The 13,631-nt window shown below is 50.6% G+C and overlaps 1 protein-coding gene across 1 annotated transcript in view; it reads right to left on the reverse strand.

The window, feature by feature from the left end:
• Positions 1 to 9,714: 9,714 nt before the first annotated feature.
• Positions 9,715 to 13,631, reverse strand: part of STYXL2 (serine/threonine/tyrosine interacting like 2) — a 29,974-nt gene continuing 26,057 nt past the window's right edge. The window contains exon 6 of the mRNA XM_028111915.1: positions 9,715 to 12,845. Coding sequence (XP_027967716.1) covers positions 10,165 to 12,845 — 2,681 coding nt within the window. The 3' untranslated portion in view covers positions 9,715 to 10,164. The remainder of the gene's footprint in view (positions 12,846 to 13,631) is intronic.

A 13,631-nucleotide genomic window follows, 5' to 3' on the forward strand; every position in this document is an offset into this window, starting at 1 on the left:
TCCTTTCTGATCTATGCTGCTTTTAGGCTCTCTCTTTGCTTAGAGGACCCCTTTCAATATTTCTTGGAGGGCTGGTTTCGTGTTTGCAAATTCCTTTAGTTTTTGTTTGTCCTGGAAGCTTTTGATCTCTCCTTCTATTTTCAATGACAGCCTAGCTGGATATAATATTCTTGGCTGCATATTTTTCTCGTTTAGTGCTCTGAAGATACCTTGCCAGTCCTTTCTGACCTGCCAGGTCTCTGTGGATAGGTCTGTTGCCAATCTAATCTTTCTACCATTATAGGTTACATATCTCTTCTCCTGAGCTGCTTTCAGGATTTTCTCTTTGTCTCTGAGACTCGTAAGTTTTACTATTAGATGTCGGGGTGTTGACCTATTATTATTGATTTTGAGAGGCGTTCTCCGTGCCTCCTGGACTTTGATGCCTGTTTCCTTCTTCACATTAGGGAAGTTCTCTGCTATTATTTGCTCCAGTATACCTTCTGCCCCTCTCTCTCTTTCTTCTTCTTCTGGGATCCCAATTATTCTAATGTTGTTTCGTCTTATCGTATCGCTTATCTCTCGAATTCTGCCCTTGTGATCCTGTAGTTGTTTCTCTCTCTTTTTCTCAGCCTCTTTATTTTCCATCATTTGGTCTTCTAGATCGCTGATTCTCTCTTCTGCCTCATTTATCCTAGCAGTTAGTGCCCCCATTTTTGATTGCACCTCATCAACAGCCTTTTTGATTTCGACTTGGTTAGATTTTATTTCTTTTATTTCTCCAGAAAGGGTTTCTCTAATAACTTCCACGCTTTTTTCAAGCCCAGCTAGTATCTTTAAAGTCATGATTCTGAACTCTAGGTCCGACATCGTACTAATGTCCGTATTGAGTAGGTCCCTGGCAGATGGTACTACCTCTTGTTCTTTTTGCTGAGGTGATATTTTTCGTCTTGTCATTTTGTCCAGAGGAGAATAGATGAATGAAAGAACAAAATGCTAACAGGTTAACAACGTCCCCAGCAAATATACTGTATACATATCAGGAAAGACCTGAAACCAGGGGAAAAGAAAGGGAAAGAAAGAAAAAAGAAAGAGAAAAAAAAAGAAAAAAAGATAAAAACAAAAACAGAACAATACAAAAAAAGCAGAATATGATCAAATATGATCAGGCTGGTGCATAGATCAGTGCCACACACTAGATTTTGGGCGTATTTTGGTCTGTTAGAAAAAAGTGCCTCCTAAAATTTTAAAGGAAGAAAGACATATGTACAAAATAAGGGTCGATACAATGAAGGGATGCAAGATGACTGTAAAGATGAAAATTATAAAAGATTTTATAAAAGGAATTGATAAGTAAGTTGTTTGAAAAAAGAAAGAAGAAGATTTAAAAAAAAAAGAAAAAAGGGAGAGAATGTGATCAGGCAGGAGACTAGAACAAAGCCATACACTAGTGATTTAGGGTATATTTTGATCTGTTAGAAGCAACTGTATCTCAAAATTTTAAAGCGAGAACAACTTATATATATATGCCAAAAATAAGGGTAACTACTATGAAGGGATAAAATATTACTCTAAAAATGAAAAATAAAAAATGTTTTTTTTAAAAAAAGGGATTGATAAGCTGTTGGTTTAAAAAGGGAAAAAGAAAAATTAAAAAAAAACAGTTAAAAAAATTAACTTTGATGAACTAATGAATCATGGTAAAAAAAAAAGCCATGAATTCTATGTGCAGTATTCCCCTAGCGCTGGAGTTCTCCCATTCTCCTTGATCGGTAAACTTGGTCTTCGCTTGCTGGCTGTTCGTACTGATCTTCTGGGGGAGGGGCCTGTTGCCGTGGTTTCCAAATGTCTTTGCCGGAGGCTGAATTGCCCCGCCCTTGTCGGTCCGGGCTAAGCAAGCTGCTCAGGTTTGCTCTCAGGAGCTTTTGTTCCCTGCAAGCTCTCGGTACAGCTTTGGGGGACCAGGGTGAAAATGGTGGCCTCCCAATCTCCACCCGGAGGAGCTGAGAACTCGGGGCCCCGCTCCTCAGTGCGCGCCCCAGAGAAAAGCAGTCAGTCACTCCCGTCTCCCTGGTCTCCTGCCACACTCCGTGCTCACCCGGCCTGTGACCGAGCGTTTGTGTCTCTGGCACCCGACCCCGTGTGGAGTCTCCAAACCCAGCAGATCCTTGCGGTGCATTCCTGCGCGGCTCCTCCCAGGGGAGGAAGGGGAGTCTCCCCGCCTCTGCCGCTTGTTGGGTCCCTGCTGGAGGAGCAGTGGCCCGCCTGGGCCACGGATCACAGTTTATGGCAACCCCGAGCTGAGAGCCTGCGCCTCGGCTCCGTCTCTGCAGCCGGCTTCCCCGCTCCGATACCTGCGAGCTCTGCCGCACTCAGGCACCCCCGCACTTTCTGTGACCCCGAGGGTCCTGAGACCACACTGACCCGGGAAGATTCCACCCCCGCTTAGCCACTGGAGCGAGCGACGTCCCTCAGGGGAGCCGACTTCTAAAAGTTCCGATTTTGTGTTCCGCGGCTCTAGCACTTGCCAGAAGCAGCCGAAGAAGGCCCCCTCCCCCGCCGTCTATCCTCCCGTTTATCACCTCGGATTCACTTCTCTGCACGTCCTACCTTCCAGTAAGTGGTCGCTTCTCTGTTCAGAGAGTTGTTGCTACTCTCCTCTTCGATCTCCTGTTGAGTTCATAGGTGTTCAGAATGGTTTGATCCCTATTCAGCTGAATTCCTGAGACCAGATGAAATCTAGGTCTCCTACTCCTCCGCCATCTTGCTCTGCCCCCCACAAAAATACAGATTCAAAGGGGTACATGCACCCCAATATTTATAGCAGCATTGTCCACAATAGCCAAACTATGGAGAGAATCCCCAGTGTCCGTCGATGGATGAATGGATAAAGAAGATGTGGTATATAGATGCAATGGAATATTATTCAGCCATCAAAAAGAAAGAAATCTTGCCATTTGCAATGACATGGATGCAGCTAGAGTGTATTATACTAAGTCAGTCAGAGAAAGACAAATACCATATGATTTCACTCATATGTGGAATTTAAGACACAAAACAGACAAATATATGAAAAGGGGTTAAAAAAAAGAGAGAGAGAGGGAAACAAACAATAAGAGACTGTTAACGATAGAGAACAAACTGAAGGCTGATGGAGGGATGTGAGTGGGGGATGGGCCAGGTGGGTGGTGGCGATTAAGGAGGGCACTTGTTATGATGAGCACTGGGTGTTATGTGTAAGTGATGAACCACTGAATTGTACTCCTGAAACCAATATATTGCACTGTATTTGAACTAGAATTTAAATAAAAAATTTTTCCAAAAAGAAAATTTCTTGGAGTGGAGGGCTGGCATGTTTCAAGTGAACTGTGTTGTCTTGTGATTCCCTGCAGCATGCACTGAGATGTATATCTTATGAAACTTACAGTGATAGAGAGGAGAAAGGAAGGAAAGGGTCTTTCTTGATTTGCAAAATGCCCTCATGCTGCCCTTGTTATTCCTCTGACATCATTTATGGGCTCCTGTACCTTTTGATATTCCTCAGAGAAACTTACTTTCTCAGGGTCTGTTTCATTTCAAAGAGACCAGCTAATCCACGCCACTGAGTTACCCCTAATTCACAGACACTTTAACTGCAGCTAGGCCTTAATTCAAAGGAATGAGTCTAATGCTGGTATTTTAAGCCAAAATTGCCTCTGGGCTCCCAAGTGCCGTTCTTTGTCAGAGAACCCACCAGACTGCATTCACAGTCTTCAGAGAAAGACACTGTGTTTCATTTTTCTTTGCATTTCCAGCACCCAGAACAATTCTTGTCCTCTAGTGAGTACTCCCTAAATGCTGGTTGAATGAAAGTAGGAAAAAATGGATGAAACCAGCGAAGATCTTTTACGGCAGGTCCCAACTGTTGTTGAACAATATATTATAATACAGGTCAACTGAATGGGTCTAGTAGTAGACCTGTTTGTCTAAATGTTGGCTGTAGGTGAAGTTCTCTTTGCTATCAAGCAGGGGGCATTTTCCTTCTGTTTGAGACACTGTGGGGATGAGTGATTTGCTCTCTCTCTCCGTTTCCATCTCTGTCTCTCTCTGTCTCTGTCACGCACACACGTACACGTGTGCTTGGGCCCTCCAGCTCTCTGCCATCTCCCCCCACAGCCTTTGTGATAAATCAAGAGCTGCATAACTACCTGAGCTTCGCAGCTTTAAAAAGAGAAAGCTGTCTGAAATATGCGCAAATATTGTGGACTCCCTGGGATGAAAGCTTCTCTCCCAGGAGTCGGGAGGAGAGAGCGTGCTGAAAACTGAACCCCTTTGAACATCCCATCCTTTAGGTGAGGCTCCCATTTAAGAGCAGTCCCTGGGGGCTCCGTGCTTGTCATCTTCCCGACACTTTTTTGCACTGGGCTGTTTATTAGTGAGACGGCTAACACAAAGGATGGAGGGAGGCGGACGGGAGCACCGGCTTTGTTCGCAGACTGCATCTTCTGGATGGATGCAGCCCTGCAGTCACATTTCAGATTTGTCTGCAATTTCGGTTTTAATCCCTCCCTTGGCATAAATCTCTCTTAAAGGCAAATTGGTTGTGGTAGAAATCATGGCTTTAAAATCAGTCATACCCAGGTTCAAATTTTTGTTCCGCTACTTACATTGTGATTCGGGGCATATCACTTGGCCCTTTCACATCTGACTTTTCGCATCTGTGAAAGGGGGATGTTAACAGGGATTTTTGCAGAGCTGTATTGGTGGGCAGGGCTAAATGGGACCAGGCCGAGAAGTGGTCAGCTGCCTGTCTAAATGCAATTCCAAAAGAAGAGTGGGGGGGGTGTCTGTCTTTGGGGCCACCAGGGCCAGGAATAGGAACTGTCTTCCTGTTTGAGGGCTTGTTTGCATTGTCTTCTTGTTCCAGTAACTTTAATAAGGCGATGATCCATTTAAGCCAACTCTTCTTAAAGTCCTGCAAAGGGCAGTGAGTCATGCCTGCCATCTGCCCTTTTGCCTGCTGCAGGGGCCTTTGTTGTTCTGTGTTCCTCTGAGGAATGCCTACTTCTCCCACAACAGCTCTTAGCAGCCTCCTGTGAGTGAGGTCCAAGCAGGCTGGCTGTGGCTGGCCCAGAGCTGGGCTGGGACCTGTCATAACTCTGACGGCTTCTGGATTGGCTTTGCTTTCCCCTCCCTGCTCTCTGCACCAGCTTCCGCTCTGCCTCAGACAGTGTGGACACTGGTCAAGACTGGCCTCCTTTGGGGCGACTGCAGTGTCACTGTGACTTGGAGAGAAATGCTTTCTGCCGTCGGTGTCAGTGTCCGGCCTCGAGTATCTGGGACATTCTCTCTCCCATCACCCCCTGACTGTCTGGCTCACTCATCAGGGGGAGAAGAAAGGAAAGAGATCACTCTGACACTAAACAGAAACAGACTTCTTTGCATCCTAAAAATGATCCATGCTGAATCATTAAGTAACTAGCTGAGCAATAATTCTATGCTTTTAAGACAAGACTGCTTTAAAAACTTCCAATCCAGTAGTGGTTGTAAAAGATGCTTACTGAGCATTTATTATGGACCAGGCATTGCCCTAAGCACCTTACAGACATCACCTACTCTGTGCAGTGTGTAGTCTCTGAAATCAGATCTCAGTTTGCATTTTGGCTTCGACTTGGAATTGCCATATGGCCTCGGGTCGTTCATGGTTTCACCCCACTAAGCCCCAGTGTCTCCGTCAGTTTCTTCGAAGGGGATGTCTTTCCTCAGGGTCCTAACCGGGCTGACTCCTTCTCATTGTTTAGGTTTCAGCTCCTCAGAAAAATGTTCTCCTTATCACCCTATGGCCACCGCACTCCCTACCCACCATTGTTTCCACTGTGTTACTGGGCTGGTTTCTCTTCAGCCACAACACAAGGTTGTTAAGAAGACCTTTTATCCTAGGTTTGGCTTCTAGGTGTGGAGCTACATCAGTGAACTGCAGGCACCCCCATGGGACTTGCATTTTATTATTTTATTTTATTTTTTTAGTGAGCTCTATGTCCTACTGGGGCTCAAACCCACGACCCCAGGATCAAGAGTCCCATGCTCCATTGACTGAGCCAGCCAGGCACCCCAGGGCTTGCATTTTAGTAGGTAGAGACAGACAGATAGGCAGGTGGATGATAAATAAACAAATAATACTCTAAATGTTCAAAATTCTTTGTTTACCGCCTATCTCCCTTAATAAAATTATTAGCTCCTTGAGGGCAAGTTCTCATCTCTCTTTATTTCTCCTGAATCTCCAGTGCCTCTCACTGTGTTAAGCACACCATATGCTTCAAAAAATGAAGTAAAAAAGTAAAAGGTAAGATTTTGAAGAGAAGTAGATAATCCATGCTAAAGCTCTTAGCGTTGTGCCTGGAGCATGGTAAACACTTAATAAAGTGTTGGCTGTTTTTCCATTGGATTCCAAAGCTGTTTTTTTTTTAAAGATTTATTTATTTGAGAGAGCGAGAATGAGAGAGAGAGAGTACATGAGAGGGGAGAGGGTCAGAAGGAGAAGCAGGCTCCTCACTGAACAGGGAGCCCGATGCAGGACTCGATCCCGGGACTCCGGGATCATGACCTGAGCTGAAGGCAGTCGCTTAACCAACTGAGCCACCCAAAGCTGTATTTTTAAACACTTTACCACATTGTGTCTATAATAATTATAACAGTAATCACATTGTTATTATAGAATTACACGTAACAAGGTATAACTTACTAAATTCTGCGTATGCCATCACCTGTCTAGATATATTAAAATAGCATCTTATTTAATTATAACCCCACATTAATCCTAAAAGACATTCTTGTCCTTATGTACCAAATTCCTGTAATAAAAAGCAGACTGGGGTAAGCATCAAAGTCAAGTGCAAGCAAAACGCTGTGCGATTTCAGAGGAGGAAGAGACTCGTGTGGCCGGGGAAGCTGGAGGAGGGTTAGCAGCGGAGGAGAAACTTGGAGGGTGGTGGGGCCACAGCAGGGAGGGGGGAGCGCCTGATGGGGCGCCCGAGGCAGAGAGGACAGCCTAAGAAGGAGCGCGAGAAGAGGGTGTGGACCGGCGTGCTGCTCACACACGGCGGGAGGTGTGGCTCGCAAGGGGAGCAACGATAGGGCTGGACATGAAGGAGAAGGGGGCCCTCGAAGGCTAAGGGAAGGAATTTAAGCTTCATTCCATAGGCGGTAGGGATCACTGAAGTTTTTAAGCAGAGGAGTAGAAAGAACCAGAATTAGGAACCTTGGGAAGATTAGTTTGGTTCTAGACTGGATAGCAAAGAGGTGAGGCCAAAACTGGTTAGGAAGGCAGCTTGCGACGGCCAGGTGGTGGGCGGGGGGCCTGGTTTGGGGAGCCGTGAGGGGACTAGAACGAAGGGGGCAAATGTGATGGGCAGCCTTTCCTGGCCCAGCTACAGACAAGAGGGACTGGGAGGGGACACACGTGGCTGTGAGGTCTGAACCTTCCGTGAACGACGCTCTTCGGATGGATCTGGCACACTACTGAGCCTAGACGCCTCCTTTGTTGTTGGTTACTAATTCTCCCTAGCCACACCAGGTGTAAAGGTTTCAGAGAGTCCAGAGAAATGCATATACCTTTTCTGGTAACATTCCTAACACCAAAGGCAGAGTCTTCCTAACCCAGCATCAACAGTATGTCACAGTATAACTGGCGCACTGGCCCCAAATTTTGCCTTTGCTGTTACAGTCTTCCGTTGGCCCTTTCAACCCCACGCCCAGGCCTTCCTACCCTCCTCTGTGCTCATGAGGCTGATCAGGCGCACCGCATGCACCAACTCCCTGGCCTCTGGGTTTTGGTTTGTGGGGAGACGGGCAGGAGACTGGAGCCCGAAGTCCTCTGGCTCCTTCCCCGTGGGGTCCGACCAGGCTGGCTCCCTGGACCAAAGGCATCAGCTCTCGTGAGACAGCCTCCCCACACAGCCAGCCCTCTCTGTCTCTAGGGTTCTGGTAACAGCTCCGTGCGCTTGCCTCTTTGGCCCAGGGATGTGACCTCTGGCCCTGGGGTGCACACTATCCCTCTACACTCACCCACAGCTTTGTAAATGACTCCTTTATGGACCTCCCCTTCGAACTACCCTAATCTGGGTGTGCCCTCTCGTTCTGGTACGCTTCCCATATTCCTTGTTTCTTCACAGCCTCCAAGTTTTCATTTACCCTCCAGGGCCTCACCTTTGAGGCAAATTCTGTTCTCTCGTTCTCACCCCCCACCTCAGAGTTCTGTGCAGGATTTCCCCTCTTGTGGGGCCCCCTTCTGCACACTATTCTCCCCTTATTGTGGGGGTTTTCTCCTAGTGAGCTCTACACAACTCAGCACTAGACGAAGGACGCAGAGTCAGATCTGTCTTCTCTTTTTCTTTCCTGTAAAACAAAATTACTGGCTCTATTAGCTGGTTTTGTGTAGCTAAAACCCTGTTCCAATCATTAATTAATTCTTAAGAGTGGATCGACCTTATGGTCAGTGCATAGTGTTCTCAGTCATTTAGAACAACATTACTGGGGAGGCTCTAACAGACATGGCCTTACCATTTAAACGTAACCATCTCTGTGCTGGTTATTCTCTGCCCCTTCAGATCTGCTTTCTGCTCTTCTCCAGCACTCCAGGACTGTGAAGAAACCAGAGAGGGGCAGGGTCAAGCCCTGGAGAGAGGCCTTTGCTTGCTATGTCTCCAAGGAGAGCTCTTTCAGGATCCTGTATTCAGAGAGGTGTCTGTCCGAGAATTTGGGATTCTGAATTCAGCTTATTCCTGGAGTTCAGACATTATTTTGGGAAAGCACATCAATAGAAATTTTATGTGATTTTTGATGAGCTTGAAGGGATTTTAGAGTGTTAGGATCACAACTATGACTTCTGAATTGGACCAAATCTAGGATGATAGGTTGCACTCCAGCCTTCCAGACTCTGACATTCAAAGGTATGTGTTGTGTCTGTAAAGGTCCCAGTAGATGACATGCCCCAGTTGGAAACGGATGAGAGTTTAACGCAGGAACTGTGCGCAGAGGCATGGGCAGGGTTAAGGGAACAAGAAGGAAGAGTAAAGCGCCCAGATACTAGCAATGTGAGAAACTGATAGCACCCGAGGGCTAAAGGAACAACGTGAAGGAGCTGTTTGCAGAGCCTGGCAAGAGCCACAACTGTGGGCCAAGGGCCACTGACAACCTGGCACAGGAGTACAGGGGACAAATACCCCTGACCTCTCCCTCTTTCTAGATTGTGATCTCATGCTAGTAACTTTCATGCCAAACCTAACTGGAATCCAGCAAGAAGGGGAGCCCTGTACTGGAGTCTCACCCATGGTACCATCCTCCAAGGAATGAAAAGCAAGGGTGACGGCAAGCTTTCATAAAATCACATCTCCATCTCCTTGTATTGGGCTTCTTTTCTTCTCCCCTATTCCCCACCCCATAGTTTGCTTTTGTTTCTCTGCTGTTCGGGGACCTCCTCTCTGCCTACGTCTCACCACCCTCAGCACAATAAAACCTGATCTCCCTCTAATTCCCTGTTAACTCTCATGGGTCTTCCTCGGGTCTTCCCGCTACACTGTGTCATAGGCGAAATATTTGATCACTGTTTTAAGGTGATGACAGTGGTATTGTCTGGAGACATAGCATTTATGGAACAAGGTGAGGCTGACTCATGATCACCCATCTGTGTCTTTTAAGGTGGGTTCAAAGAGCTAAAAGTGACCAGAATGAAGGAGAAATGTTAGACAACATGCCATTTTAATGGAGATCCCAAACATTTAAAAAAACACCCAGAACTCAGCTTTGCCAGGAGAGGTGAGACTTGGCACAGGATAAATTTCCTGGGTCTCATAAAACCTCCACCAACAGAACCATGTCCTGCATTCCGTCTTCCTGGACGTGAGCTGGAATCTCTGACAAGCTAGAGTGGCATGGCGAGCTCACCTCTCCCGTCAGTGCCGAACGCTATTGGGTACAGAAGTGAAGAGTCAAAGCCTAAGAGGACATCGGGCAACAGAAAATGAGGTCAGTTGGCTTAGCATTCAGACCTCACCCTGACGGCTCTCCTGGAGGCTTTGCCCCTCATGATGATCCGCTCCACACCCCTGTGCCTTGATGGGCGGTGGCCAGGTGTGCCCCGAGCCCTGTGCTAAGCTGTGTGGCTTCTTCCCATGTTCTCGGTCTCTCCCAGGTCCGCCTTGCCCCAGCTCAATCCTCCCTCCTTCTCTGCAGCTTCGTCCTGGTCTCTTCCTGCTGGCGTCTCCAGGCCGAAATGATGGCTTCATCGTCCATCTCTTCCTCCTCCTCCCTGTCAGTGCTTCTCCGATACTGGGACCGCCGCCCTGAAGCAAACCTCCCTTCTTCCCGGTTTTCCATCCTCTCTCTTTCTCCCTCCTCCTCGGACCTCATGAAGCTCTGGGTGAACTTCCTCTTGGCTCCAAATTCAGAAAAGTCCGAGTTGGACGACTCTTCCACATCTTCCCAGTCCCTGGGCCTGGCCCAATTCGGCCGCCGCGACTCCGGGGACTCTTCCCCGTCGGAGGGCTCGGGGGTCCGGCGGAAGAAGTAGGGCTCTGGGCTCTCCTCTCGGGAGCTTGAGGTCTCACTGAACGTTGACCTGGAGAATCTGTGCACCGCTCTGCCCTCCCTGGTAGAGGAGGAAGAGACCCGCGAAGTGCTCCTTACAGAGTTGCCATTGGCCTCCTGGTAGGAGGAAGTGTCCTGTTCCTCCGACTGCGATTTGGAGAACCTGTAGCTGGAGGACTTGGACTCGGTCTCCCGGAGCAGGGAAGATCTGGTGTACTTCCCCCTGGCGCTTGCAGACCAATCACTTGGGGGAGGAGGCCTGTCCTCTGTCCCGAGGCCGCTGAGCCACTTGGTAATGCTGCCCTGCATCTCTCTGCCGGCCCTCTGGGAACTGGCGCAGCGATCAGACGCAGCCAGGGAGGAGGACGTGTCCGTTTCGGGCTTCTGGGAATTACCGCGGGAGGAATACCGGAAGCTCCCTATGGCACTGTCGGTGTCCTCATCCCTGTCACCCACGCCATCACCCTCCTCTTCCTTGACCTTCTTCTTCTTGAAAAGGGAGCTCCGCTTGTTGTCGGAGGCCAGCTTCTCCATCTTGTACTCGGACATCTTGTCCCTCAGGTCCATCTGCATCGCCCTCTCCTTCCGGCCGAGCTCCTTCAGGTCAACGCTGTCAGCGAAGAGGCTGTAGAGCGGCTTGCTGGTCCCCCCGCCCGGCGCGGGGCTGCCGCGTCCACTGAGCAGGGGGGCCCGGGCCGCCTCAGTGCTCGCAGCGGGCGGCGAGCGGGACAGCAGGAGCATTTCGTTTCGCTTCTGGGCGAGGGTTTCGCTGACCACGTTGGCGATCCAGTTCTGAATGCTGGCGACGGAGACCGTGTCCCCAGGCCCCACGGGCAGGTCAGGCAGAGCGGTGCCGGCGGTCGGGGCCCAGCACCCCCCTGCGTGGCTTCCAGCCTGAGACCGGCGGGAGCCGTGGCTCTGGGCGCTGAGGACCGAGGCCGCGTCCTCGGCGCTGACCGAGGGGGCTGCCGCCCAGACGGCGGACCGGGGGATGCTCGGGCTGGCGGCCGAGCCGTCTGCCTCCCAGCTTCCCACGGACTGGCTCTCCTCCAGCGTCTGCCTGCTCCTCTCCAGCAGCTCCAGCCTCCGCTGCCTCTTCTTGGCCGAGGCCGAGTCCTCTCCCTTGCCGAGCGCCGCCACCTCCTGCTTGCTGTCGCCGCCCACCTTCTTCTGGTGCCCCAGCTTCCAGGCCCGGTAGGCCGTCAGGTCCACGTCGGAGCCCTTGGGCTCCCTCTCCGCCTCCTCGGCGGCTCGCTCACTGCTGCTGTCCTCTGCCCCCAAGTCTTTCTTGTGAAACCCAAACTGGACTCGCTTGATCTTCCACCTCTCCAGGGCAGTGAGCTTGTCCTGGGTCCTGCTGCAGAAGTTACAGGAAGAGCAGGCCTCCGAAGACACGCTCTCCTCGTCCTCCGCTCGCACGCTGCTCGCCCCCTCCGAGCTTGTGGCCGCCACCTCCGTCGTGCTCCGAGAGCGGTAGCGACGGGAGGCTTCCTTCTCAATCTCCAGCAGCCTCTGGGTCCACATGTCCCACGTGCCGTCCGTGGACATTGAGTCGGAGCGGCCCGTCGCCCCGCCGCCCTGGCCGCTTGTCTCCAGCGGCGGCTGCGGGCCCCGGAGGTCGCGGCCGCTGACGCTCTCCGGGGGCCGGCTCTCGCTCAGCGTGTGCCGCGGGCTTCGCCTCCCGAACCAGCCGGCGTCGCCGGCCTCCCGCTCGGCCTCCGCCCCCTCCCACCTCCGAAGCCCTCCCGCCTGCAGCCGCTCGTTCCGGCTCTGCCACTCCTGGATCCTCCGGTCCACGGCCCGGTCCTCGGGCTCCTCCCTACCCTGGCCAGAGGCTGGCCGCCCGCCATTTCCCCCCGGGGGGCCCTTGCTTGGGGGGAGGCCCTGCCCCCTCCTCCACTCCTCATACAGCTTCTCCTCCTCGTCTTCGTCGATGAGGGTGAGGGACTTGGACGCCTGGCTGGCCTTCCCCCAGGAGGAGCCGCTCAGGAGGCTGGCGGTGTCGCTCTCCTCCTGCACGGTGAGGCCGTGCACTCTGGCCCCGTCGTTGCTCTCCATGTCCCCGCCTTCCTCAGCCTCATCTGTCCTCCCTTCTTGGCTGTAGGCTTCCTCTCTCTCCTCCATCAGCTTCTCGTTGAGCTCCCGGAGCTGCTTCAGGAAGCCGTCGTTGGGATAGATGGCCCGTTTCCTGCGCACAGTCATCAGGGCCTCCAGCACGGCCATGTCGTGGAAGATCATCAGGTAGGCCACCACCAGCACGGCCGACCGGCTGAGGCCCATTTCGCTGCTGACCAGGACCTTCCCTGAAAGAAAGCACAGGACAATAATGTATCCACAGTGGCTGCCTTATAAAAGTTCTTGTTAAAGTGCTGTTAAAAGGTACTGTTTAGATGTGCTGCATTTACTGTATTTGCCTCTGGAGTCCATCTGCGCTCAGGTCCCGTGAGGGACGAGCATCACTGCCCCCAGAGAGGGCGGACAGGTGCCCTGCCCTGCTGCAAGCATCCGCGTTGCCTGAACGCCGGCAGGGGGGAGGAGGGGGGGGGCGGGAAAGGGAGCCAACATGTGTCCCCACTTTTGAAACACTCGAGTGCATTTCTACTTTCTTCCTGCCAAACTGAATATCGGAGGGAGGAGAAATGAAAGAATGGGGGAAAGGGGGACAGAGAAGAAAAGAAGTGAGGCTAAGATGAATGAATCACGGGACTGTCGGTGTGGGAGAACACCACAGGCATGGTCAAAACTTGAGAATTCCCTTTACAACATCCTCGATGTGGATCATCCACCATCCAGGAGAGAGACTGGGTGCTTCCTGTGATGGGGAGCTCAGTATCACGCATGTGTCCCTGCGCGCGCGCGCACGCGCACACACCGCCCCCTTCACTCCATATTTAGATCAATCTACTCTTTTGAAACTTCCTTCACATATTAGAGCAAAGTATAACTCTCTGTAATGAGCATCCCGAGCTCCTCCTCTGACATTCTGACATTCTGGGGTCAATAACGAACATCTGTATGAACCAGGCCTTTTATACAAAAACATGTAAGAAGATCACTATCATGTTCTTCATTGATTTTTTTTCCCTTTT

Source organism: Eumetopias jubatus, unplaced genomic scaffold (assembly GCF_037043125.1).
Source record: "Eumetopias jubatus isolate StellerSeaLion01/CBP00866 unplaced genomic scaffold, mEumJub1_p1.0 scaffold_12, whole genome shotgun sequence".
NCBI classification, from domain to species: domain Eukaryota; kingdom Metazoa; phylum Chordata; class Mammalia; order Carnivora; family Otariidae; genus Eumetopias; species Eumetopias jubatus.